The following is a 24250-nucleotide window of genomic DNA, read 5'->3' as shown; positions in this document are numbered from 1 at the left end:
ATGATTTTCGTCTTGTCCATGTTCATTTTTAGACCCACTTGTTGGGAAACCCTGCTGAGGTCATCGAGCATAGTGCCGAGGTCTTCCAAGGTCTCAGCCATAATTACAATGTCATCGGCAAATCGAAGATGAGTGATGTACTCGCCGTTAATATTGATGCCAAGTCCGTTCCAGTCCAGAAGCTTGAAAACATCTTCCAATGCAGCGGTAAACAGTTTCGGAGATATCACGTCTCCCTGTCTTACACCTCTCTGCAGTTGGATAGGTTTTGAGTTCTGATCCTGGAGTCGGATCGACATGGTGGCGTTCTCGTACAAGCACTTTAACACCCTGATATACCGATAATCAATTTGGCACCTTTGAAGAGAATTCAGCACAGCCCAGGTTTCGATCGAATCAAAGGCTTTCTCATAGTCCACAAACGCTAAGCAAAGTGGCTGGTTATACTCCTCAGTCTTCTGTATAACTTGCCGCAGCGTATGTATGTGGTCTATGGTGCTAAAGCCTTTCCGGAATCCGGCTTGTTCGGGTGGCTGGAAGTCGTCAAGCCTTTGCTCGAGACGATTCGTAATGACTCTCGAAAACAACTTGTAAACATGACTCAGCAGTGAGATGGGCCTGTAATTCTTCAGAAGGGTTTTATCACCCTTCTTAAAGAAAAGTACCACCACACTTCTGTGCCATGCTTTTGGCGTTTGACCTTTGGCAATGACGGAGTTAAAAAGCCTCTGAAGAGCCCTGAGGATCGGTGTACCACCCGCCTTCAGAAGCTCGGCTGTAATACCATCATCACCAGGTGCCTTGTTGTTTTTGAGTTGTCCGAGAGCCATTCTAATCTCGAAAAGACTGACGTCCTGAAAATCTTCAGTGTAGTGTCGGGTTAGTCTTGCTCTGGGATCTGCAGCATGACTACTGACAGGTGATTGAGCTGTCGTGTACAGCTGACCGTAGAACTTCTCAACCTCTTCCAACAGCTCAGATCTTGACGTGACTATTCTGCCATCCTCAGTTTTCAGCCTTGTCAGTTGACTCTGACCAACAGACAGATCTCTGGCGAACACTTTAGAGCCTTTGTTCCGCTCGATGGCCTCTTTAATGCGCATTGTATTAAATTGGCGAGTGTCGCGAGTTAGAGACTTTGAAATCCGTCTGTTGATCAGCCGATAGCCGGCAGCATCAGCTGGGGACGTCAGAATCATTTTCCGTCTTTCCTCCATAAGCCGTAGGGTAGAGGCAGAGATCTTTTTGGTTCCTTTTGTACGGCTGGTCTTGAAGGTCTTAGACCCAGCCGTACGGACAGTTTCCACAAGCCTGTCGTTGTATGTGTCCACTTCCTCGCAGTCTGCTAGGCAATCGAATCGGTTTTGGAGTTCGAGCTGAAAGGCTTCGGGATTTCGGATTTGAAGAGGTGATGGTCGGAGCGTAGACTTCATCAGTCGGGACCTCTGGAGTTTAACATTGATATTTAACGAGCCTCTTACGAGTCTGTGATCGCTCCCAGTTTTGACTGCATTGATCACGGAGACGTCATTAAATATTTGTCTTCTCGTCGACAAGATGAAGTCTATCTCATTCTTGGTTTTCCCATCAGGGCTCACCCAGGTCCATTTACGCTGACCTGGCTTCTTGAAAAAGGAGTTCATCATAAAGAGTCCCTCCTTCTCCATAAAGTCGGCCAACATCTGGCCCCGAGTGTTGCGGTCTCCAATTCCATGAGGTCCCACCTTTAACTCATCACCGAATCGTTTGCCCAGCTTCGCGTTGAAGTCCCCCATTACAACAGTGAAATGAGTCTTGTTGGTATGTATGGCTTTAGATAAATCCTCATACATGACCTCAACCTCATCGTCGGAGTGTGTCGAAGTCGGCGCGTATACCTGTATGACCTTCAAAGAATACCGCTTGGTGATTCTGAGTATAAGGTACGCCACCCTAGCCGACACACTCTCGATTTTCACAACGTTGTTAACGAGGTACTTGTGGACTATGAACCCGACACCACCTTGAGACAGTTGATCGCCCTCTCGGAAATAGAGAAGGTTACCGGATTTCAGGATCATCGTATCCTCCCCCTGTCTTCGGACTTCGGATAATCCGACGATATCCCAGTGTAACCTGCTCAATTCTTCCTCCAGTTCGATGATCTTCTCGTCGGTCCGCAGTGTACGCGTGTTATATGTTGCCAGGGCCAGAGGTCGTCGGTGTTGGTAACACGAAATCTGCCGGGGATTCTTAGCACCCCCTGCCCCGCCGTTACCACAGCTGTTACCAAGGCTAGGAATAGCAGGGCTGCCGGGGACTAGGGGCCGTGGTTTAGTTGCGCGAATCATGAGGGGATATGCCATAATCGCCACGCTTGGCAGACGGGTTGGCGATCGCAGTAAGTTAGTCATAGTACTCAGAGAGACGCTGCTGCCCGTTCTCTGGTGTATATTCCCTCGGGTCGACTTCTACGCCCCCCACGGGATGAGATGGGGTGGTGATATTCGTCGCCGTCACCACACGGCGATATATAATCATATATAATCATTTACGTATTATAGGCACAAATGCGATGTGGACTGGAACCAGCACTGGACGAACGTCGTGGTAGCTCTCGGTGCGTTGGTGGCGCTGATGTTGCACTCACAGCAGACGGAAAGCACATACCGCCTTGACTTCATCTGGAAACTACAGGCTAATGGTATATAAAATATATATTACATACTGAATAATGTAAGTTTATATTTGACTACAAATACAATATTCTATATTCTTATTATAGATGAGAAGGAGGACATGGAACACCTCGAGGCGTACAATAGAAAACTACTCGCCAACATCTTGCCAGAACACGTTGCGCAACACTTCCTCTGCAGCGACAAGAACATTGATGTAAGATTACATAACTAACTTATGCTTTTATATTATTATTTAATCCCCTCATGAGGGTATTCCTCCTCGCGCTCTAGTGGAGTATGGAGCTTCACGTTGATTTTTTTTTGACATGCGGGAAACATAATCTCACATTATTCTATTTTCGGTTCTTGAATCTATCTCCAAAATATGTTTTATCTTCGCTAGACCAAATTGACACCAAATAATAACGATATTTAAATTCAAAACTTACACTTCTTTGTCTTCTTATTTAAAATAATTATTAAAAAATAGTCAAATGAATGAACATCTCTTCAATTTATCTGCTTATATGATGATAACTCATTTTTTTAATCAGGAACTATATCACGAACAATGCGAGTCAGTGTGTGTAATGTTCGCATCGATTCCGAACTTCTCCGAGTTCTACGTAGAGCTGGAGGGAAATAACGAGGGTGTAGAATGTCTCCGACTCCTGAATGAGATCATTGCTGACTTCGACGAGATCTTAGCCGAAGACCAGTTCAAGTACATTGAGAAGATTAAGAGCACGGGAGCGACATACATGGCTGCATCTGGTATATAATTTATACAAATTTGCCGTAGTCATAATTCGTTGTATAATTTATAATTTGGAAAACCTGAATATTCTTCTTTGATTCGATCTCAAAATTATCAGTTAAAGTAACATAATTATATTACTTACTAATAAAAGTTCAGCCAAGTTACCCGATGAAATCATTTCATTTAATAAATTTGTGCCATCAAATTTGACTTCAATAAAATAATTGCCAAGTTTATTTGCTATACATTACAAATCATATACACGTATTAGACAATCTTTCATCCAACAATATTTGTTAATAAAGACACCTTAAGAGTCTTTTGACTTTGTCTTGAGTCCATTAGAGCTTAGAGTAGTCATTTAATATTAGTTTTTGCAAGACTATATGCCCTTAAAATTAAAGACGAGTTGAATGCTGTTTACGGTTAATCTGCACCATTTGACTGCTGAATTTAAACATGGCCATCATGACGAATCTTTGGAACGTCCATAATCTACAAACATGACGATAATATCGCTCAATTAAAGTGAGAGTGATAGCCGAGGCTATAAATATATCTAAAGAAAGTGTTAGTCACATATTAAATCATGATTTAAAAAATGACTTGTATTTGTTAGGTCGACACTTTTGAAACCACCCCACCACGTAACATACAATATTAACTGTCATCCAGCATTTATCGTACGGCAATCTCAAATTGCCTATTACAATTTGCGAAATTCAAACTAACAAGATCCATTTAAAAAAAACTCATTTAAATCAGAATGTATTTTTAAATAAATAATTTTTTCATAAGTTCGTTCCGAGAAAAGATTGATGAGCTGTATTAACAAAATATGTTTTGTAAATATTATGACCTTTAATCGAAATGTATTTATTGCAAATTAAGAAAATTGTATTATTTTTTTCAGGACTAACAGTGGCTACCAGGGATCTTAGAGGATTCCGCCACGTTACCGCGATGGCGGACTACGCACTGCGCCTGCGCGAGCAACTGCAATATGTCAATGAACATTCATTCAACAGCTTCCGAATCAGAATTGGTAAGATGTAGCTATAGACAAAATCTATTAGATTATTTCCAAAAATAATTTGCGGCGTTGCGATTTCTTATATTCATATTTCTTATGCATAATAGCGATTGTTTTATGTGCCCCGCTTTGTATACATACATACGTATTCCAATGTGGCATTAGCACTGCTAAGTTGAATGTTCATTTAAATTATTTTCTCAATAAATTTTAATTAGCAATGAGGGATTTATGTACGTTCGTAGGAATCAACATTGGACCTGTCGTGGCTGGTGTGATCGGTGCCCGCAAGCCACAGTATGACATTTGGGGCAATGCAGTTAACGTTGCGTCCCGAATGGACTCCACTGGCCTGCTCGACCACATCCAGGTGAAGCATACAACAGAGACAAGAATCTTATTTAAATAATATTTTTTATAAACTTTCGTATCGTTAAAATAACGAATGAAACGATATACATAATATATTCTTAACGTATATGATAATACCTACATTTTTATGTTTACTTTATTACTCATAAGTTTTCATGACATAATGGCACTGCGATGATTGTGGTACCACAAATTGTAGTTTTTTATATTCATACTTTAAAACATGCAAAACTGTTTCATGCTTATGCAGTGACTGCTTAATGCGAATGCAACGCAGTAGTGTTTCGTTAAGTGCTATCGAAGCTATTGTGAATATTCTAGGTGACGCAAGAAGTGTATGACATTTTGGCAACTCGCGGCTACCGGCTCCATTGCCGCGGCACTATTGACGTCAAGGGCAAGGGCAACATGGTAACATTCTTCCTGGATGGGATTGGTGAGACGCCACAAGTGGGGATAACGGACATTTATGCTGTAAGTACAATCAAATAATTGTATAAACAGAACACCTTATCTCCTTTACCCTAAAATATATTTTACATATAATTAAACAATAAAAAATAATTAGAAACCACATGAATTATTGTTAGAGGGTTGACTGCTAGATTTCAAGGAATAATCAAAATAACTTTACCTAAATACAAATTATATAACTAAACATTAGTATAAGGTGCTCACTTTTAAAATTTTATGAATGTTTGTTGTTAGTATGTTTTTTTTATATAGAACAAATTTGAACAAAAACAACTACTTGGTGTTGTTGTGTTCCAGTTTGAAGGATGTGTGAGCCAGTTTAATTACAGGCATAAGGGACAAGACATAACGTCTTAGTTCCCAAGGTTGGTGGCGCATTGGCGATGTAAGCGATGGTTAACATTTTTTACGATGCCAATGTCTAAGGGCGTTGGTGTCCACTTACCATCAGGTGGCCCATATGCTCTTTTGTACTTAGAGCCCGTTTTGCGATATGTGGACGAGTATCTTCATGAAAAGACAACAGTTATTGACAAGTCTCGGTTGTTTAAAGGCGAGTGTATGCATCATCATTTGCAATTTTTAAAGTACGTCCCTGCGTTAATTGTTGTGCCAGGTCTCATGAATTAATTTTCATCAATTTTCGTCACATAAAACGATGAGATTCAGAATTCCCCTGTGTGACTAATCATAATGTGCGATTTTATTATTGTATCAATGTGTTCATACGGTATCTATTAGTTTTTTTTAATAATAATAATAATTTATTTATTCAAGTAACAAGACTCATATACAAAATTACAAAAAAAACACTACTATCTTCTACTTATACAATTTACTGATCCAGCTGAAACTTAACAACAGTGGTTTATAAATATACAGTCTAGTCTGTTAGCAACCATGATTAGAATTTTGTTTGGCTGGCCCGGTCCCTGTGAACCAAAGATGCACACTTTTTTCGCATTGATGCGTAAAAACAGTCTATATTCGCTTCAGCGAAACATCCCTGAAGCACTACAGAAGCGAGGCAACGCCATCAGCAATCTAAAGGCGTTATTTTACTGGACACGAAGAGCATTGTATGATTTTAGTGTATAATTGGTCCACTACACACATATGTATAAAAAAAGAGGTACAGTAAGCGTGGAATAATGTTTTTTTTACAGCCCTTGAGGCACGCGCAAATCTTCTGACAATCATGTTAGCTTTTATTGACAATGCTCTCCTCTCCCATTCAATGTCATTATCATCCTTGAGACTGGTGGTTAGTATATGTTCAAGGTATTTAAATTGGAAAACCTGAGTCAAGCTCATACTATTAATTTTTACCGAAGGTATTATTTTTGGACATTTATTACCACTTTCAAATATCATTATCATGCTTTTTTTACATTATATATAAGTCCATGTGTTTTGGCATAGCCTTCACAAGTTGCTAATAGTTTTCATAGAGCACAAACTGATGCGCTAAGCAAAATCATATCATCAGCGTAACTGATATTATTGACGTTAACTTCATCAATATGGTAACCAACATGCTGGTTACTGAGTATATCAATGAGCTCGTTAGCATAAAGATTGAAGAGTGTAGGTGAGCTTAGCCCTCCTTGCCTTACCCCACATTCCAAACTATACGATCGAGATAGCGCTCCATCCCATTTGACATTGTTAATTTGTTTGCTATACCGATGTTTTAAAATTCTAGTAACCTCGGGTAGTATTTGTGTCGGTTTTAGCTTTGTCCAAAGGATATCATAGGCAACCAAATCAAATGCTTTCGACAGATCGAGAAAACATGCATAAATAGGCGTTTTACGGTCCGTATAGTATTTTACAGTTTGCTTTAAACTTAATATTGCAGTTTTTATAAGTATCTTCTTGAAACCCTAATAATTTCATATCTATACAGGTCTATTGTAAATCGTCACAAACTGATAAAAATTTATTACAAAATCTCCTTGATGGATGAGCATTAAAGTCGCCTAATATATAACAACTCTCAACGTAATTACTCTCAATTATTGCATTTACTGAACCAAGACAGTCCATAAAATCTATTAAGTTATTGGCTTCATCAGTTGGCATATACACACTCAAAATTAATACCGCTTTACTATTTACTTTAATTTTTACAGCACAAATTCGGGGATTATCGCATTGAATGAGTGACACATTATCAAACATGCTTTTCCGCCAAAGCAGTGCGACTAGTCATCATAGGGCCGGGCCGTCCACCCACCATTCCTGCTGTTGTATCTATCGCAGATAAGCCTGTACTACTAAATTCATTACTAACTGTGTCTAGAAACGAGAGCTCATCGGGAAACAACCATGTTGCTTGAAGTGCGATTATATCCGCATTTAAACATAATTGCCTGACACTATCAATCGATCGCTTGACATTTTTACAATTAAAATTTACTAATTTGCATGGTTTATTTTCCTGTAGTGGTTTATTATTGAGCCGTTATCAACACGAACATCACTTAACAAAATTTTGGTTTAAAAGTAATAAAACGACAAAAAATTATACCTTGTTATCTAAAAACATTTGGAGTTTTGATGGAGAATTTATATGCATTGTGTGAGCCTTGTTTTTTAATCGAAATCTTCTGTAATGTTATTAACAATATCAGTTTCCAATGTATCCTTGTGTACATTGATTATAAAAATAGGCACTTGCCGATCTGCCGCTCGAAACTTGTCATCTGTACTATTTGCACTACTACAATCTATCATCAATCAATCTACATTTTTCCTGCCAGGTGCTGTTTACTGTTACTAGTAGTTTTTCTTCTCTGTACTACGATCCAACTGTTTTTATTTTCATCTGTATTATCTATTTCTGTTCCTATAATATCAACCATTTTTCGTTATTGTTCACTGCCAAGTTGATTTACTTGCTGCTGTCAAATGCCGAAACACATATTCTGACCAAACTCTTTTCATCAATTATTGATAATTTATTTTGAATATATGACAATAATTCATCAATCACAATATTACATCTATTACATTTCACTGCATTAGACATTATAGCATAAAAAAGCAAATTTTGCTCCGTTATCGAGTTACTGTTATTAACATTCCAATTTAAGATTAATGAATATTTATCGTCTTATCAGTTACGTTGAAGGCTGCTGCTTTTCCGTCGGGATTTTAGATACTTATTTATATATACATCCAGTATTTTAATTCATCGTTATTGAAATATCGATATTCCGTAACGTTACACGAGTTACGTCATGGCTGTAAATGCCAAGACGTAACTCGTGTAATATCATGGCATCGAATTTATTTCCATTCGAACATAGTAACAGAAAAAACGATATCAGCTGGTTTTTTTAATGTCATGACAATAATATAAAATTGAATTTCGAATTCTAAGTAAAATAGAAGATCTTCACACTAACCAGTATTAAAAATTTCATAAGTAAAAGAATATATGTAATCTATTGTATTACAAATAATTAAAATATAGAAGTTTTATAACAGTATCTGCAAAACTTTGCATTGCTGAAAGAAAGTTAATGGTTACTAAAATATTTTGGCGTTGTTGTGTCATTATTCATCTTTTCATTTTAAGAACCCAACGCCATCGACGTCTGGTGCTGGAAGTGATGTCAGCGCTGACCGCGACGGTATTGACGAGCGACGCCACGAGCACCGACCTCTCGAGACACTCTCCGAGGGGCATACCGATGAAGATGGTGGACCCTCTCCACGAGCGTCAATTCCGAAGGGTAGGTTTTTATTTGCAGTTTATAAATAACCTTTATGCGTATAATTGGATTTATTTGTACGCAATACTAAATATTTTTCAATTTATTTAATTTTTCAGAAAGTCTAAACGGTTCAATGAGCCCAAAGCTCTTGAATGGCGAGTCAACCTCCCGCGAGAGCCTTGCGAGTGCCGTCCGAGCGCGTGTCCTTCGTTGCCTCGAGCGCCCGCACTCCCTGGCCGAGTCATCGACTCTCCCCGCCGTCGTTTCCCTCATCGCCTCCAAGGCACACTCCGTAAACTTCGAGGGCATCTCCTACTACACTCAAGATGAGACGAAGAAGCAATCTCTCGAAATCGTTAAGCCAGTAGTGGAATCCAGAAGTAGCGGAGATATTGAAACGCTTCTCCAGGAGAGCGGACCACGACGAGCTGCCAGCCTAGCTGACTTCCTGTTCCGAAAGAAACAGCCTAGATCAACTGCCGCTGCTGTTAATATTATTGAGAATCCAATGAATGTATTGTAAGCGACTTATGAAATTGGTCTCCTACACGATTGTGACTAAACCCGGATATGACGTACATATACCCAACTTAAACTCTTTGAGACCGCCTCCCTCGACTATTTGTAAACGGTAAATGCTAAAATGGTGGTAGTCTCTAACTGGAATTGACATAACTCCCGGATTCGACTCAATAGCCTCGGCTTAACCTTAACCCATATCAAGACTGACTTCGGTAACTGACATTAACGTCTACGACGTCGTCACGGGTCGTCTTCTCGTTTCGGCGTCATTTTACGAATTTATGATATTAATGCGGTTTGGTTTTAATCATGGTTGTGATTAAGTATGCGTACGACGCGGGATTATAACTTTAATGTTGGAACATCCGCAAATATACTGTCAATTGATATATTCCACACATTGTTGAATGTATTCACAATGTGGGCTTTTAACGAGCAAGTAATGATAGGATTTGTAATGGGTAGATAGGATGGTTTTAAGATAATGAAACGGAGAATGTGATTGTTATTAATTTAGTAGTACGTAATAATTAGATACGTTGCTATTGTGCTATTTCAAATATTTCAATATTATCTAATAATTTGCGTTTTTTGTGTTTTAATATAAAATGCAAGACCTTTACAAAAACTTCGCAGTTTGCAGAAAGTCTGTTTTTGCGCTGACTTCAGATAATTTTGTGAAATAATAAATTCAATAAATGAAAAGGATATTAGCCGATTTAAAATTAATACACGAATTTCAAATTTACAATAATGTGCTAAATCTAAAAGAAACAAACAAACATCAGATATATTGTATTATTTTCGTTCATTTTACTTTTAGGAAAAATTCAATAATTGATAATGACTCGCGTATCTTGCGATTAAAGCTGCATCGTACATCCTGAGTTATATAAGCTTAAAATTATAATATATCTGTGCTTGTATATTGTTGCATAGCAGAGCAGAGCTTTTATACCAATACCCTATGTCAAATGAGCTTATTTTAAATAATTCAAAGTAGCAGCTTTTAGTAGAAACAAAAAAACAATAGGAAAAAAATACCAAAAAAAATAACCAAATAAATGTCTATCTACATATTTTAGCAGTTAAATAATTAATTAGGATATATCTATGAGTACGGTCTAACTTACGGCTCCTGTCACGTTTGTTATATTATTTACTTGTTAAGATCAAGGAGGAATTAATTTCGTTTAAAATTCACCGACGCTGAAGCGCAATTTCTGAGACATCAACCATTACGTACACTTGTTGCACTCCGGTGTAGCTACTACGGCTAATGTAGACGGATAGATATCCGGTCGATTTTAATGAATTGCTCTTCGTTGTAAATTAAAACTGGTTGGTGATTTTTTGTTTTTTTTTTTTTTACTCCATTTCGATAACTTAAAATGCATTTGTATGGCGTAAAAACTTTACAAATAACCGACATTTATAATTATATTTAATTTGAATGTGCTATTTTCTCCGACCTCTGCATCACGGATCAATCTCAACATTAGATAAGAAAGACTTGAGTATATTTGCTTATTTATAATTTTGTAAATAGTATTTTTCTTAAGAATAGGAATAAGATGTTTATTAAATAGCGTGATATTATAACCGCTGATTTGATTCCTACATTCAGATAAGAACTTGCTGTAGTTATTTTAATTATATTTTTTGATGAACTACCACCTAACTGTTTGATATTTTAAAAAATACTTTCTAAATTCGTGTTAAATTATTATTACATTATTGTTTCAATACCAATGATGTAAAAAATAATTTATGTATTTTCATAATATGTACGTTGAGTACATATTATGAAAATACATAAATTATTTTCGTTTGAAAATAGTATTAACAAATTTATTTTTTTGACCGTCAATCGGGTAACCAAATAAAATTTTCTATTTTTTACTTTATTTGGAAATAGTAATGAAATATTTAAATAATATATTACAATTACGGGTAAATAAGTATTATTCCAACTGATCATAACCAAAAGTATTTATTTGAATTCTTACCTCACGTCATATTCGTTACATATTTATTACTATACATTGGTGATTATTTTGTTCGCTTTGACGCGCTCTTAAATATTGAACTACACGTATAACGTAATTTTATTGTTTCAAATATCGATTTTAATGGGAAAGTTAAATAAATCAACTATTTTTAACTATTGTGACTTCCGTCTTGTCTCTTGTTGACGCATTATCGAAAGTCACGCTACAAATTAGGAGACGAACCTTAATTACAGCTGGTTAATTTAATGTGCCAACATAAGCAATGTTTATATTTTAACTAGGGTCAGAAAATTCCCGGAAATTGAATTCGCTCAATGGTCGTGTGAAGAACGCTGTCTAGATTTAACGAAAGGACCGGATGCATTTTGAATTGTCACAAAAAAAAGAAACAGATATCGTTGAGTTGGTTTCTTTGCTTGTTGTTTAATCACCAATGTATAGCCAATCTAAATAATTGGAAAATAGTAAAAATAAATGTTTAGATATTAGGAAATGTAGAATTTAGTCAAACAATTATACATCTGCTAATTAGATTGTTGTAACAGCTTATATCCATAGATTGTCTATTAATTATAAAGTTTTTGATAGTATTAAAATTTCATTGCTTTGCTTCTCATTATAATCACACAGGAGTGAAACTGAAATAAGCGCCTCTTACATTTTGAATATGACAAATTTACTAAGTACCTTCACTATCATTTCCGCTTTGGCTTAAACATTCTTAAATTACTATTATATGAAGTAAGTTATGTACTTGCTGTTTAAATGTTTATCTATGTATTTAGTATCAATATTTTTAAAATATTAACGTTTTGTAGTAAGTTATGGTGCGTACGACACGTGTTGTCGAAAAATTCTACTTATTATTTTATCTGTGATCATCCAAAACGAAAGTATTTCAATTGATTATATCAAAATTTCTGTTGTCGTTTTTGCTAATGTTATTCCTAAAAACTTTTTGCTTAAAAGCATTACTAAATAAGTCAAGTAATATTAAATAAATTATCGTAGGACTGATATATTAAAGCTATTTATATTATCCTTCCTATCAGACCAAGAGCTCTTTAAAATTCTGAAAACATTAATAATGTATATTTAATTCGAGTAGAAAATATGTAGGAACCTATTTTTCGATGCTCTATACTATACACGTTTATTGTATAATTGTAACAACTGTAATTGTGCCAATCCTGCTTAAGAGCAGCGGAATGTCAGTATTAAACTGCAATATTATGTTAAAAATAATATTTAAAACAATTTAATTTGTGGAAACATATCAGACATCAACATTTTCGCAATTCCTTTGTTCATTGTTAACAAATATTATATTTGTTAATTTTTGACATATCGTCCTTGAGACTAAAAAATTGTTTTAACATAACCTATTGGTACGACCATCCTAATAATATTAAATTTATAATATAACAAAAGCTATTAGTATTTAAAACAATTAAGAAATTTATCTTGCAGAAAAGATCAACTCGTCCGTTTGACTGAAAACTTTGCAAATATCATTGCTAATTTTATCTCGAATATTTCCGACTCAACAGGTAATGCGATTAAAACGTAATACATATGATAGAATAAATATTATTAACGTACAAGTCAAACGTTTATTACACACACACAATTCACCACCCTTAGGGCGCGATAGAGAAGCATACTTCTAACCAACTTACGAGGACTCACGAGTGGACGCTTATTCGCTTAATTATAAACTTACATCTTGTTACGAAAATAGCTAAAACGCTATCTTTCATAATTTTATAATATGACATCAGAGACGTGTTATTTGTCATCCAAAATAAATATTTATTTTATCAAAGTTATTTCGATATCGCTTATCTTAATAGTTTAAGAAAATTTTAATTGATTTTTCTCCTAATCTGTTGGTATTATTACTTTTCGACTAATCTTATTGATATCATAATGTTACGTTCTTTATGCGCTTGTATAATGTTAAATATTGTATGTAATAAAACATTTTTAAAACTGTGTTAATACGCAGTGGAAGGGCTTGTCTGTACAAGAGGCCCTAGTGTAGATGTTTATTATTATTAATTGTATTGAGGTTGTAACTATCAGTACTATTTAGTATAATACGCTAACCGATATTCTATGTGAAATTTGCTGTTACCTACCGGCATTTTACTTAGGCACCTCTGTGTAATCAATATTTTAAGGGAATCATCACTACTTAGTGATTTGGCCTAAAGTATTTTGTTTATATTTTTTCTCAATGTATAACATTGAAAGAACACCCAATAGTATCCAATTTTATTTTGGTGCCTGCATTATAATTATCAATTGCACAAAGTTACCTGGCTTAAATTCATGTAATGATTTATATATTGACGAACAATCAATTAAAAATTTAAAATTGACTGGTCGGGTAACGAGAGCTTAATCATTAAGAGGATTATTCCTATTGTAACAGAAGCGTTAGCAAATGTTTGTCTTTTGAATTTGTATAAGAATTAGATAAGACAGATACATCTGGAAGTATCTTACATTTGTTAAGTTGTTATAATATAATTATTTATATTATATGCGATTATTGCAAAAATTACGTCTTTAGTATATTTATCAGATCTCATGTGTAAACATTCAATCTTGTTTTTGATAAGTACATTATTTTCTGTCATTTAAATGATTTTATCTACCTATTTTAGATATAAATATAATTATAGAAATCTTAGCAAACATGTAGTCGATGTTACTGTATTTTTTTTATGTCTCATCGGATATATTCAATGACACAAACGCAAAACTGTATTTTTTAGTTTTAAATTTTGAAAAGCATATTTTTTTATTTATGTAAACAAAACTGACACAATTTCGAGTTAGATACTTCCAGAGTTGATAAATGAATCTGAGATTTATTTTGGCACAACTGTATTACTTTTTAAAAAAGAAACATTGATTTTATCATGTTTAGTTATTTTAATATGAACTGTAAAATAAATTTTGTGCGACGCCTTTTTTCTGTAATAGTAGGTACATTTAATCATTTATAATTATTAAATGGTGTTATGTGTACATGTATTTTTATTTTTCTCGCTAAATTGTATTATACCAAAGTAATAAAACTATATAAGTATATAAAAATATATAAAAATCTAATATAAAACTGTTACTATAAACATAAGACCTAACATCTGTGACTATTATATTTTGTTTAAAAACTAGTGATCAATTGCCTTCCTAGCTTAATCGTCTATTTTGGTTTTTCAATTTAGTACATGGGTGGTAATAAAATAACTGAATAATAAAAAAATATATATATAAAATTATTTAAATGTTCTAAAATGGAGAAAAAAATTCTATACAAATAATAAAATAATAAATTTATGATTACGATCTTTGATAACAGATGCGTAGTTGTGTCCTAATAAGAGTAATGTATATTACAATATACAGTTCTATACTTTCTGAGCGGTGGTGATGTTGAAAAAAGTGATGGTTTTAAAATGCACTTCGTATTTTTTTAATTCTTATAAAGCATTTGCTTTGAAAATGCATCAACAATCGTAATTAAATTATTTTCATATGTGACTAACGTCAACTATTTCGTGATGTAGTAGTACATATGGTCTCAATTTTAAGTGGGAATACGAAGATACCAAACCTGCATTACATAAAATATAATAACACGATATTTTAAAGATTTTTTAGTTTGTTTTCATAAAGTTTATTATAAAAAATTATAGTATAGTAGTAACAGACTATTACTGTCCCACTGCTGGGCTAAGGCCTCCTCTTCCTTTTGAGTGGAAGGTTTGGAGCTTATTCCACCACGCTGCTCCAATGCGGCTTGGTAGAATACACATGCGGCAGAATTTCAATGAAATTAGACACATGCAGGTATAAAAATTATAAATGATTATTAAAAAAAATTACACTTATATAAAATACTTATGAAAAAAATATATGATTTTGATGAACTCTAATTTAATATAGCTTACATGGAAGTCTTGTGTGTAATATATTCGACTCTATGGTTTGTGCTAATAGGTAACATAAAATATATTATAAATCAAACACTCAGGCTGAAATGATTTTATTACTACATTTACTTCTACCTAAATTTACTTTTTATGACTTTATAACTCCAATATTAGTAATATATCGCCAATAAGATAAGTCATTTAACAGTTTGTAAAATCTATTAAAGAGAATCGTGCTACTTGTTGGGAGCTTTAGAAAGAATTCAGTGAATAAAAGACAGAATATATATTGATAATTGAAATTTAACGTTCAAAATATGTCAATATGAATTAAATTAACAATCGCTTAATTTTGATTATATAAATTCGAGATCATGAACGAATCCTTTTTTTTTATAAACCATTGACTTGCGCAATAATATCACTACGTCATATTATCCGGACCTGCGTAGGTCCGTCACTTCCGCAAGTATCGATTTTGTAATCCGAGACTGCGACCGTAAATTTCATTTCGTTGTGAAAACTATTTCGGTGAAAAAAGTGTTTGCAGAAAATATCTAAAATGGTGTGTAGTGCGAAACGTTTCTTTTATAGTTTAATAATCGCATATTGGTCAATGTTTAATTTTTGATTGTTTTATACAACAACCATTTCTTTGTCTAAGGATAAGCCGTGTAGGAGTCAAGACGATTTTCCTGGGGAGGATCCGGATGAAGAAGTAATGAAGTTTTTACCGATGGATCAAATGTCAATAGATTTCGACCATGACGAACAATACAAACGTGGAGCGGAGATGGAGGAAAATAACGGAAACGAAAGTGATCTTCCTTCTGTAGAAGATATAATCATTGAGTGTGAAAAGAGTCTGCAGAGATTCTTAAAAACTCAACATATAGAACGACAAACAGCGGCGTATCGAGGCTATCCCGCACTTGACTCTCCAATCGATGAGAAGTCCAACATATTTATCGATTTCAACAAAGAGCTAATGGAACCTTCTGGAGAGGTATATCATGTGGTGAGAAAAATGAAAGTTATAAATGGATCGTTTCTCTTTTTGTCATATATAAATGGAGGCTGGAACTACGACGAGATGAAGAATTTCTTCATAGAAGAAGTAAGTAGAAAATACTTAGTAATTTCGTTAGTAATAACTAACTATATTTTTTTTGTTAGACAGTTTTTGTATTATTTCTGAAATTATATACCTTGTTTGAATAAAATTAAACTGATGGTTAAAATCTCTTCTAAAAAAATAAAGTGATTTTATAAGAACCAATTAAATAAAATCTATTTTCCCACTGTTTCCTTAAGATCGGTGAACGGTTACTTTGTTAAAAACCTTGGCATATCTGATATTTTCAGTGACTCCAATTCTTACGTTTATTACAACGAAACGCACCATTTGAAATCTTCATATATAGGTACTTCAATTAAATAAAATTCTAAGCGCTGAAAATTAAACTTAATTTTTTGTTCACTTTATAGTTTGGCGTAAAATGTCTAAATACTTTGCCAGAAAAGCTTCCATCGGAGGACGAATATAAAGCTGTCATTAAATTTAGATCTAGCCAGGAACTAAACCAAGTAGTAATGAGCTTAAAAGAAAAAAACGTTTACGATAAATTTTTGTTTTTCTCATTCGGTAAGATAATTCAAATTAGTTTAAATTACGCATGAAATAACTTTTCAGTTCCGTGATGTATATTTTTATTTAAATCTTCCTTTATTCCCATATTTTTATACGATTATAAAATATATATATATATATAATTCACGAAGACATTGACTTATTTGAATATAATATAGTAAAAAATTAAAAATTGTTATGATCATAACTAAAATTTTATCTTTTGATCATAATAGGAGTTTATATAAAAACTGTATTTGTTGATCAGCAAAATTGTCTTCTTAATTTAATATTTCGTTTATAATTTAGTATGTCGTTTACCATCATGCTTTATTTTGATTCGTTTTTTATATCTACTACTATACTTTGAATAATAGTATCAAAATATTAAATGGTAAATTAATAATTCGATGTTGTTTGTAGAAACCCATGTTTTGAATGTTGGTGTATCCTTGAATGTTATGTGTATCGTGCATAAAAACCAAACAAACCTGCATGTACTTCTACCATTCCACACAGATGTACAAACATAAGTCATTAACGACTAGTTTGTATATATGTTTAGGAATAGATATATGTATTTTCTTTGTTACACCGTAAACAAGATGGCTTCTGCTTACAGCGACAAGGACAAGTTCTCTTAGACTTGATAATCAATAATTTACCCAAATACATTGTGATTTCAGACAAAATACCGATAACGTATTACGATTCAGATTCTAATTTGGAAGCTAATTCAGATTCGGATTCGGATGGACTGGACACGAGGTATTTATAAAAGAAAAAAAAATCCACATTTCAGTTATATAAACTCAAAGGAGTTTAAACAAATCCTGTTTAAAAATAAATTTAAAATGTTAATTTTTTTATGTTACAGACCTTCACGCTGGAATCCGGAATTTAAAGAAACTTAAATTTATGTCTCGGTGTTAAATCATCGTACATTGTATTACATTTTCGAATTTAAGCCTTACTTACAAAACTTACAAAAGTTGGTTTAATTGTTTACGGTAGTGATGCTGCCTTCGAGTAATTTACATCTTTTAAAAATGTGCACCTATAATGCTTTTCTATCTGGCTAAGCGCATATTATTTAGAGAAGAAATTTGGTATCTAAAAGAGGAAAGACTGCCTTTCATAACGGGACATTAGTTTTTGAGACTGAGAAAATAAATTTATTAGCTTACGGTAGTATTCTACCGAAAAGTTAAAGGTGAAAAGTTTCCAAAGGTATTCTTTTGAACCTTCAAAAAATATCTACTAGAACTATAGTTTAAAATTGTTGATAGGCTTAAAAGGCTCCACGATAGATTTCAGATACCAGTTTTGCGTCCATTTCAATATTTTAAATATGTATTCGAGTATTGTTATTTTTAGCAAGCTATAATATAAAACACAAAAATCCAAAAAATAATGAAACAGCAACATTATTTTTATATATTATGTATTTACCTAAACTAATTTCTTTTTACTCTTGTTGATTTTTGCTAAAAATATTAATAATATAAAGTAGTTGAGTAGTTGATTAGTCAAAAATTTTAACTATTTTTCGCAAGTAGATCATTATTAGTAAATTATTTTTTAAATGTCTATAATATACCTGTAGATAATACTTATGTGTTAAGTATTCCTTTATCATATTATATTGATGTTAATCAATATCATTAAATTAAATGTGTAATTTTAACTCGAAACCGAGTCGATAATTAATTAATACTAAATGTATTCACGATTAAAATGGCCTAAAAAAAAAATTACCAGATTTCATCTCAATACAATAAATTTTATCTTCTAGTCGTGTTCAGGTGTTTTATTTATCTTACCTCACTTTCATTTTATTCAGTTACATAAGCAATTAATAAATATACGCGCATACATATATGTGCTTGAGAATTCAATTCAATCAATTTTCACGACTCAAATATGAGATATGAATGCTGTTTAATAATAGTATATAATACTCTGTAGTAAATAAAAATAAATTTAAAATGTTAATTTTTTTATGTTACAGACCTCTAGCTCTATATATATTAAGAGTTACTTTACTTGATTTTATTTTTAATTAATTAATACATTAAAGCTTTAAATATGTACAATTAAAAATAGCTACTGTCCAAATCGTGACCTAATCGAGTTGAAGTCGAAGGAACCCTATCTGATTATTTTAATAATTTATAAAAAATATCGTTAAATGGAAAATTTTGTAACATAATCTTTGATAAAATACTGTTTACTGTATTAAATCTCATCGATATGTGATTAAAATAAATGTTTTCCATCAGAAAAATTTGTAACCTATCTTGTGATGTATTCTAGTTAATTTGTAAATACAATAAAATTTGTTTAAGCAGCATTATTGATTATATTTTCGCCCGTCTCTACAGACATAAGGTTAACACACTAATAAAATAGGTTAGTTTTCCATAACAAATAAATAATATGTTGCCATTTCCATAATCGCAATTTTGTTAAATTGTTCACGATTCATAAGTTCTTTCGAGTCATTATTATTAAGTTATAAGTCATTACCGCCAAATTGAGTCCTGAGCTCTATACTTAGCAGCTTAGACTGTAGACTCCAAAATGTATTATTTTACATTACTGAAAAAAATTAGTGTTTTGTTTGGTGATTGGGGCAATCAATGTAATTTTTATTATATAATTTTGATTTTATTGACTTAAAAATAAGGATTTAGTAATTTTGTTTCTCTTGTACTCATTATCGAATCCTAGGCGTCTATTTAAAAATAAACTCAAAATTCCAATTCTCTTTGGCTCTTAAATAATTAGTCTTGAATAAATTCAAATCTTCTTGTTGGGATATTTAGGATTCAAGTTTTTGACAACTCTCCATATTATTGCATTATTATATTTATGACGCATTGTTATATATATAATAATGCAACAATATGGAGAGTGATATTGAGATGATTCGTATATATAATGATGCATTATTATATATACGAATGTGATATGTGATGGATGTTGAACCCACATTTGTATAAAACCTAAAATCTGTAATTGGTAAGATAAGATTAGTTTTTGCAACTGCTTGTAAATAATATTAAAATATTATTATTTTATTACATCACATCTTGTTTTTTACACGTGGTTAATACTTTTATTATTACACAAATTTTCTCCTGCAATGAATTTAAAAATGGTCATCGTAAAAGAAAAAAGATTAAACGGTTTGTATTTCTTCTTCGAAGTTACGCTTATTTTTTCACCAAATCTAACCATTTAGGTCGTATGTAAATTAATGCATAACAACTTTAAACTATTTTTATATCTGACAACATAAACCTAATAATATGGTAGAAGCTTTAATTTTTACCTGCGTAGAACTCCCGCTTTGCAAGTATCGATTGTCAAGCCAAAACCGCCATTACGTGCTTCGTTACGTTGCTAAATTCAGTTTTCTAGAAAGATTTTGCAGGAAACAGCAACGATGGTATGTGGTAAATTAAATTATCATATATATTTCGTTTGTTTAAATTTATAAATAATTTTCTAGCAATATCCAGTGTTAATTTAATTTAATAATATTCATAACTCATATTAACATATTTCTTTTTATCTCCAAGAGTCAACCGCCGGACAAGAACGTACCCGCTAACTTGGAAGATTCAGATTCAGATTCGGATTTGGAATCGCAATTACCTTGCCATAGTTGCGCTGAAATGACTTACGGGTTGGAAATGAAAACAAACAATATATCTCACTTCGGATATAATCTACGTGCTGCAATCACTAACTGTGAAATAATGATAATAGATTATAATAAAATGCAACGAGAGCTCAGCCCAGTGGCAGGCCCAAGTAATCCAGTGGTGCAAATTGATGAAAATGCTCCAAGTTGCAGCAGCGCCAATGCCGGGGCCGAAGCCGGGGCCGAAGCCGGCGCCGAAGACGGTGCCGAAGCCGGCGCCGAAGCCGGCGCCGAAGCCGGCGCCGATACCGGTGCAGATGCCGGTGCCAAAGCCAGCGCCAATTCCGAAGTCAATGCCGGCGCCAATGGTGTTGCCGGTGCCAGTAACGAAATCGATATATTTTCGGAGCACCTTGAAGAGCTGGCTGACTTTATAAGACAGATGAACTATCGCCGTAGCAGGAACAGCGAAAAACAAACTTTCGGATCATGGCTCTTCATTTCATATGTTACTGGAGGTTGGGACTACGACACCGTGAGGAACTACTTTTTAGAGAAAGTATGTATTTTTAGATATTTAGAGTTAAATTTTATAGAAGCGCAAATATTCACTTTTAATTATTGTGTATCCCACTAATATTGAAAATACATATGTCAAGGTTTTTGAAGCAAGCTTGAAGATTTTTTAATTTATTATTGCAAACTATATTTAGTAGGTACAATACTTATTACATACGTACATATGTAATAGGTACACGTACAACGTTGCGAACACAAAAACCATAAACACATAAAGGAAAGCTTATCTTAATTCTCAAGATGCGAGCTATGGCTTTTACTTATAAGTTACGTACTAGTATTGAAATTCGCCTGATTTATGTAAATATAAGTTTCATTGCTCTCCTTTTAAAAAATGTACGACAATTTTGGATGTTCGCTTATAACATTATAAACTTGAAGTTTTTGTTTACTTTATAGTTCGGAGTAACTTGTATGCGAAGTAGACCTATCCCGGGAGCGCTTGTGACGGACAAGAAGTTCAAAGCTATTATTAAATTTGAATCGAGCGAACAACTAAACCTAGTAGTTATGAGCTTGAGACAAAATCAAATTCATGATAATTTTTTATTTTTATCATTCGGTAAGATAGCTTAAATACTTCTATAATGGCTTTCGTGATCTGTGTTTTGTTTTTAACTTTCTTTTCTCTGCTGCTCTATGAATTCTGTTTTGAAACTTGCGAATATAAATAATTGCAAATTGCGAATAAATATTGCGTAAAACTCGTAAGCAGTATCTATTTGTTGCTTTGTAAACATGTCTTCATCGTTTACTAAAAAAAATCAGCTTTGCTTTTTAATCCTTGCGTGTTCTTAAACTACACTTATGTATTATTTTTAGTTGTAAAATTGGTAATTCTTGTTCAATGTTGTTTGTAGAAACCCAATAAAACCTGTGTTGTTACGTGCATAGTACATAAAGAGACCTGCATGCGTTAAACTAAGTTTTATGCAAATATTGAGTTCGGGATAAAATATCGTCTCAATTTATTGTAATTGAATTTGATAATTTTACCATAAATTATTTACCAAATTTCAGATAAATTGCCAATCGACCTCGCAAGCGACTTCTCCGATTCGGATTCTGATGGATCTAGGTTTGGATAAAAATGACATTTATTCTTGTAGTAGGTTTTAAAATTAATACTGTTATTGATATTAGAAAGAAAATAGTTTGATGAAAATACACATTTTTATGTTACAGGTCTGGCTTCCTGATCCCGGTATCAAACGAATTTGAATTTAAATAGATATTCTATTTAATTTTATTCAATATTGGACCTAATCGTCATATTAAACGTATTCTATTAACTAAATAAGTTGTTATATCTCACTGAGAATAATTATATAATTATCTTACGTTATATACAATTAAACAGTAGCAATGCAGTTGAAATTTTTATCGCAAGACGTAAAATTATGTAGTAATGATAACAAATGAAGGAACTTATTTTTGTAACAGCAGTTTAAAGGTTCTAAATTTTAAAAAAAAATCTTTATCATCTTCCTATTTTTTAATATTTATAATTTAATATTTCTGCTAATAATTTCATCTTTGTAAAGTGGATTGACATCATTAAAAGAATTTTCAGATATTAATCATTAATGAAAACTTAGAAGTCCCTTGAATCGTCAAAAGAAATTATAACATGTCAACTCAATCAATATTATATATTAATGGTAGAGCATAGTTTGATTAGAAAACATCTTGTAATATTAGAGTTTAATAATTATGTATTAATTGCGTAAAATATCAAAATTTAATGCATCACTGAGCTGGCTATTGTCGTAAAGGAAGGAAAGTTTTGTTCAGATAGTAGAAATTAACGGTATTAATTGTCACTTACATTGTTAAAAGAAATTATAACAAGTTTACATAATAAAACATAAAAATCATAACCATATAAATTCTTAATTACAAAATATCTTGTAATATGTATTATTTTGATAAAATATTAATCAAATAATGATTTATTCTATTATATTTGTAATCTTTACTGGATAATGCATTGACGTTAAGATTGATTGTATCGAGATTTTAGTAATTCAATATATAAATTGTTACTTCAAATTGTCAAAAGAAATTATAACGAGTTTATTTAATAAAATTTTTGAAGCAAAACTGTCAAACAATTTATTATATTCAATGCTTAAAAATATCTTGTAATATTAGTATGAAATATTATGTTTTAATTGAATAAATTGTCAAAAATAAATAAAAATATGATTGACTTTTAACTATATTATTAAATAATTGGTTGTCCTTAGCTTTATATATAGAAACTATTTATATTAACAACAAGTACTATTTTTTATCTATTATTTAACTTTATGGTCCGCTAACATTTTCTTCAGTACTAAATGCCGACTTCACACCATTCTCATCCAGTTAACCTTTTGGACTAAGAATATATTCACGATGGCGACAGAACAAAAAAAAAGTGTTTACTTTAGTAATCTCTGGATATTGTTACTAACTGACCTACATTGTAACACATAATGTTGTGAAAATATCAACATGACGAAATATTATGAACTGCAATTTTATTATTATTATTATTAAATAACTTTATTGCACACTCACAAGGAAAAAAAGACAAATACAAGTAAAAAAGAAAAGGAAAGAATAAAAAAGCTTAAGCATAGTCATTTGTCGCACTACCAAAAAATGGAATTCCTTACCAGCTCACGTGTTCCCCTCCTCTTATAACCCGGGTTCCTTCAAACGAGGCGTGAAGAGGCATCTTGCGGGCCGGCAAGGCGGGGATGGCTAGTACAGAACATTCTTCCCGACTGTACTGGCCGTCGTCGCGTTTGGACTCTACTACCACTTACCATCAGGTGGAGTAGAGTCATTTGCCACCCGGCGCATATAAAAAAAATGCTGTATAAACATATTTGCG

At 32.9% G+C, this 24250-nt stretch overlaps 3 protein-coding genes across 4 annotated transcripts in view; all 3 read left to right on the top strand.

Moving 5' to 3' along the window:
- LOC126780709 (adenylate cyclase type 6) overlaps positions 1 to 11204 on the top strand; it is a 160991-nt gene extending 149787 nt beyond the window's left edge. Inside the window, exons 23-30 of one of the 2 annotated variants that reach the window (XM_050505354.1) lie at positions 2544 to 2683; positions 2765 to 2874; positions 3215 to 3434; positions 4334 to 4465; positions 4699 to 4823; positions 5147 to 5299; positions 8886 to 9042; positions 9141 to 11204. In XM_050505354.1, coding sequence (XP_050361311.1) covers positions 2544 to 2683; positions 2765 to 2874; positions 3215 to 3434; positions 4334 to 4465; positions 4699 to 4823; positions 5147 to 5299; positions 8886 to 9042; positions 9141 to 9547 — 1444 coding nt within the window. In that variant the 3' untranslated portion in view covers positions 9548 to 11204. Of the gene's footprint in view, positions 1 to 2543; positions 2684 to 2764; positions 2875 to 3214; positions 3435 to 4333; positions 4466 to 4698; positions 4824 to 5146; positions 5300 to 8885; positions 9043 to 9140 lie in introns of those variants that run through there. The other variant, XM_050505355.1, reaches the window with a different exon arrangement.
- A 4785-nt stretch (positions 11205 to 15989) lies between these two features.
- LOC126780751 (uncharacterized) lies at positions 15990 to 18837 on the top strand. Its single transcript, XM_050505424.1, has 5 exons — positions 15990 to 16070; positions 16170 to 16622; positions 16994 to 17150; positions 17822 to 17903; positions 18013 to 18837. Exons 1-5 carry the CDS (start codon positions 16068 to 16070, stop codon positions 18047 to 18049), a joined length of 732 nt encoding a protein of 243 aa, XP_050361381.1. The 5' UTR covers positions 15990 to 16067; the 3' UTR covers positions 18050 to 18837.
- Positions 18838 to 20526: 1689 nt separating this feature from the next.
- On the top strand, positions 20527 to 22646 carry LOC126780749 (uncharacterized). Its single transcript, XM_050505422.1, has 5 exons — positions 20527 to 20589; positions 20723 to 21346; positions 21766 to 21928; positions 22387 to 22444; positions 22552 to 22646. The coding sequence occupies exons 1-5, from the start codon at positions 20587 to 20589 to the stop codon at positions 22595 to 22597; spliced, it is 894 nt and encodes a 297-aa protein (XP_050361379.1). The 5' UTR covers positions 20527 to 20586; the 3' UTR covers positions 22598 to 22646.
- The last annotated feature ends 1604 nt before the right edge of the window (positions 22647 to 24250 follow it).

This window comes from Nymphalis io, chromosome Z, assembly GCF_905147045.1.
Source record: "Nymphalis io chromosome Z, ilAglIoxx1.1, whole genome shotgun sequence".
NCBI classification, from domain to species: Eukaryota; Metazoa; Arthropoda; class Insecta; order Lepidoptera; family Nymphalidae; genus Nymphalis; species Nymphalis io.
The sequence above is the reverse complement of the archived record's forward strand: the minus strand, read 5'-3'. Positions and strand labels throughout refer to the sequence as shown.

Coding starts and splice junctions, on each gene's coding strand:
- LOC126780749 (XM_050505422.1), top strand. Junction 21,929..22,386: donor TTTTTTATTTTTATCATTCG/GTAAGATAGCTT, acceptor ACCAAATTTCAG/ATAAATTGCCAATCGACCTC. Junction 22,445..22,551: donor TCGGATTCTGATGGATCTAG/GTTTGGATAAAA, acceptor TTTATGTTACAG/GTCTGGCTTCCTGATCCCGG.
- LOC126780751 (XM_050505424.1), top strand. Junction 16,623..16,993: donor AGAATTTCTTCATAGAAGAA/GTAAGTAGAAAA, acceptor TTCACTTTATAG/TTTGGCGTAAAATGTCTAAA. Junction 17,904..18,012: donor TCGGATGGACTGGACACGAG/GTATTTATAAAA, acceptor TTTATGTTACAG/ACCTTCACGCTGGAATCCGG.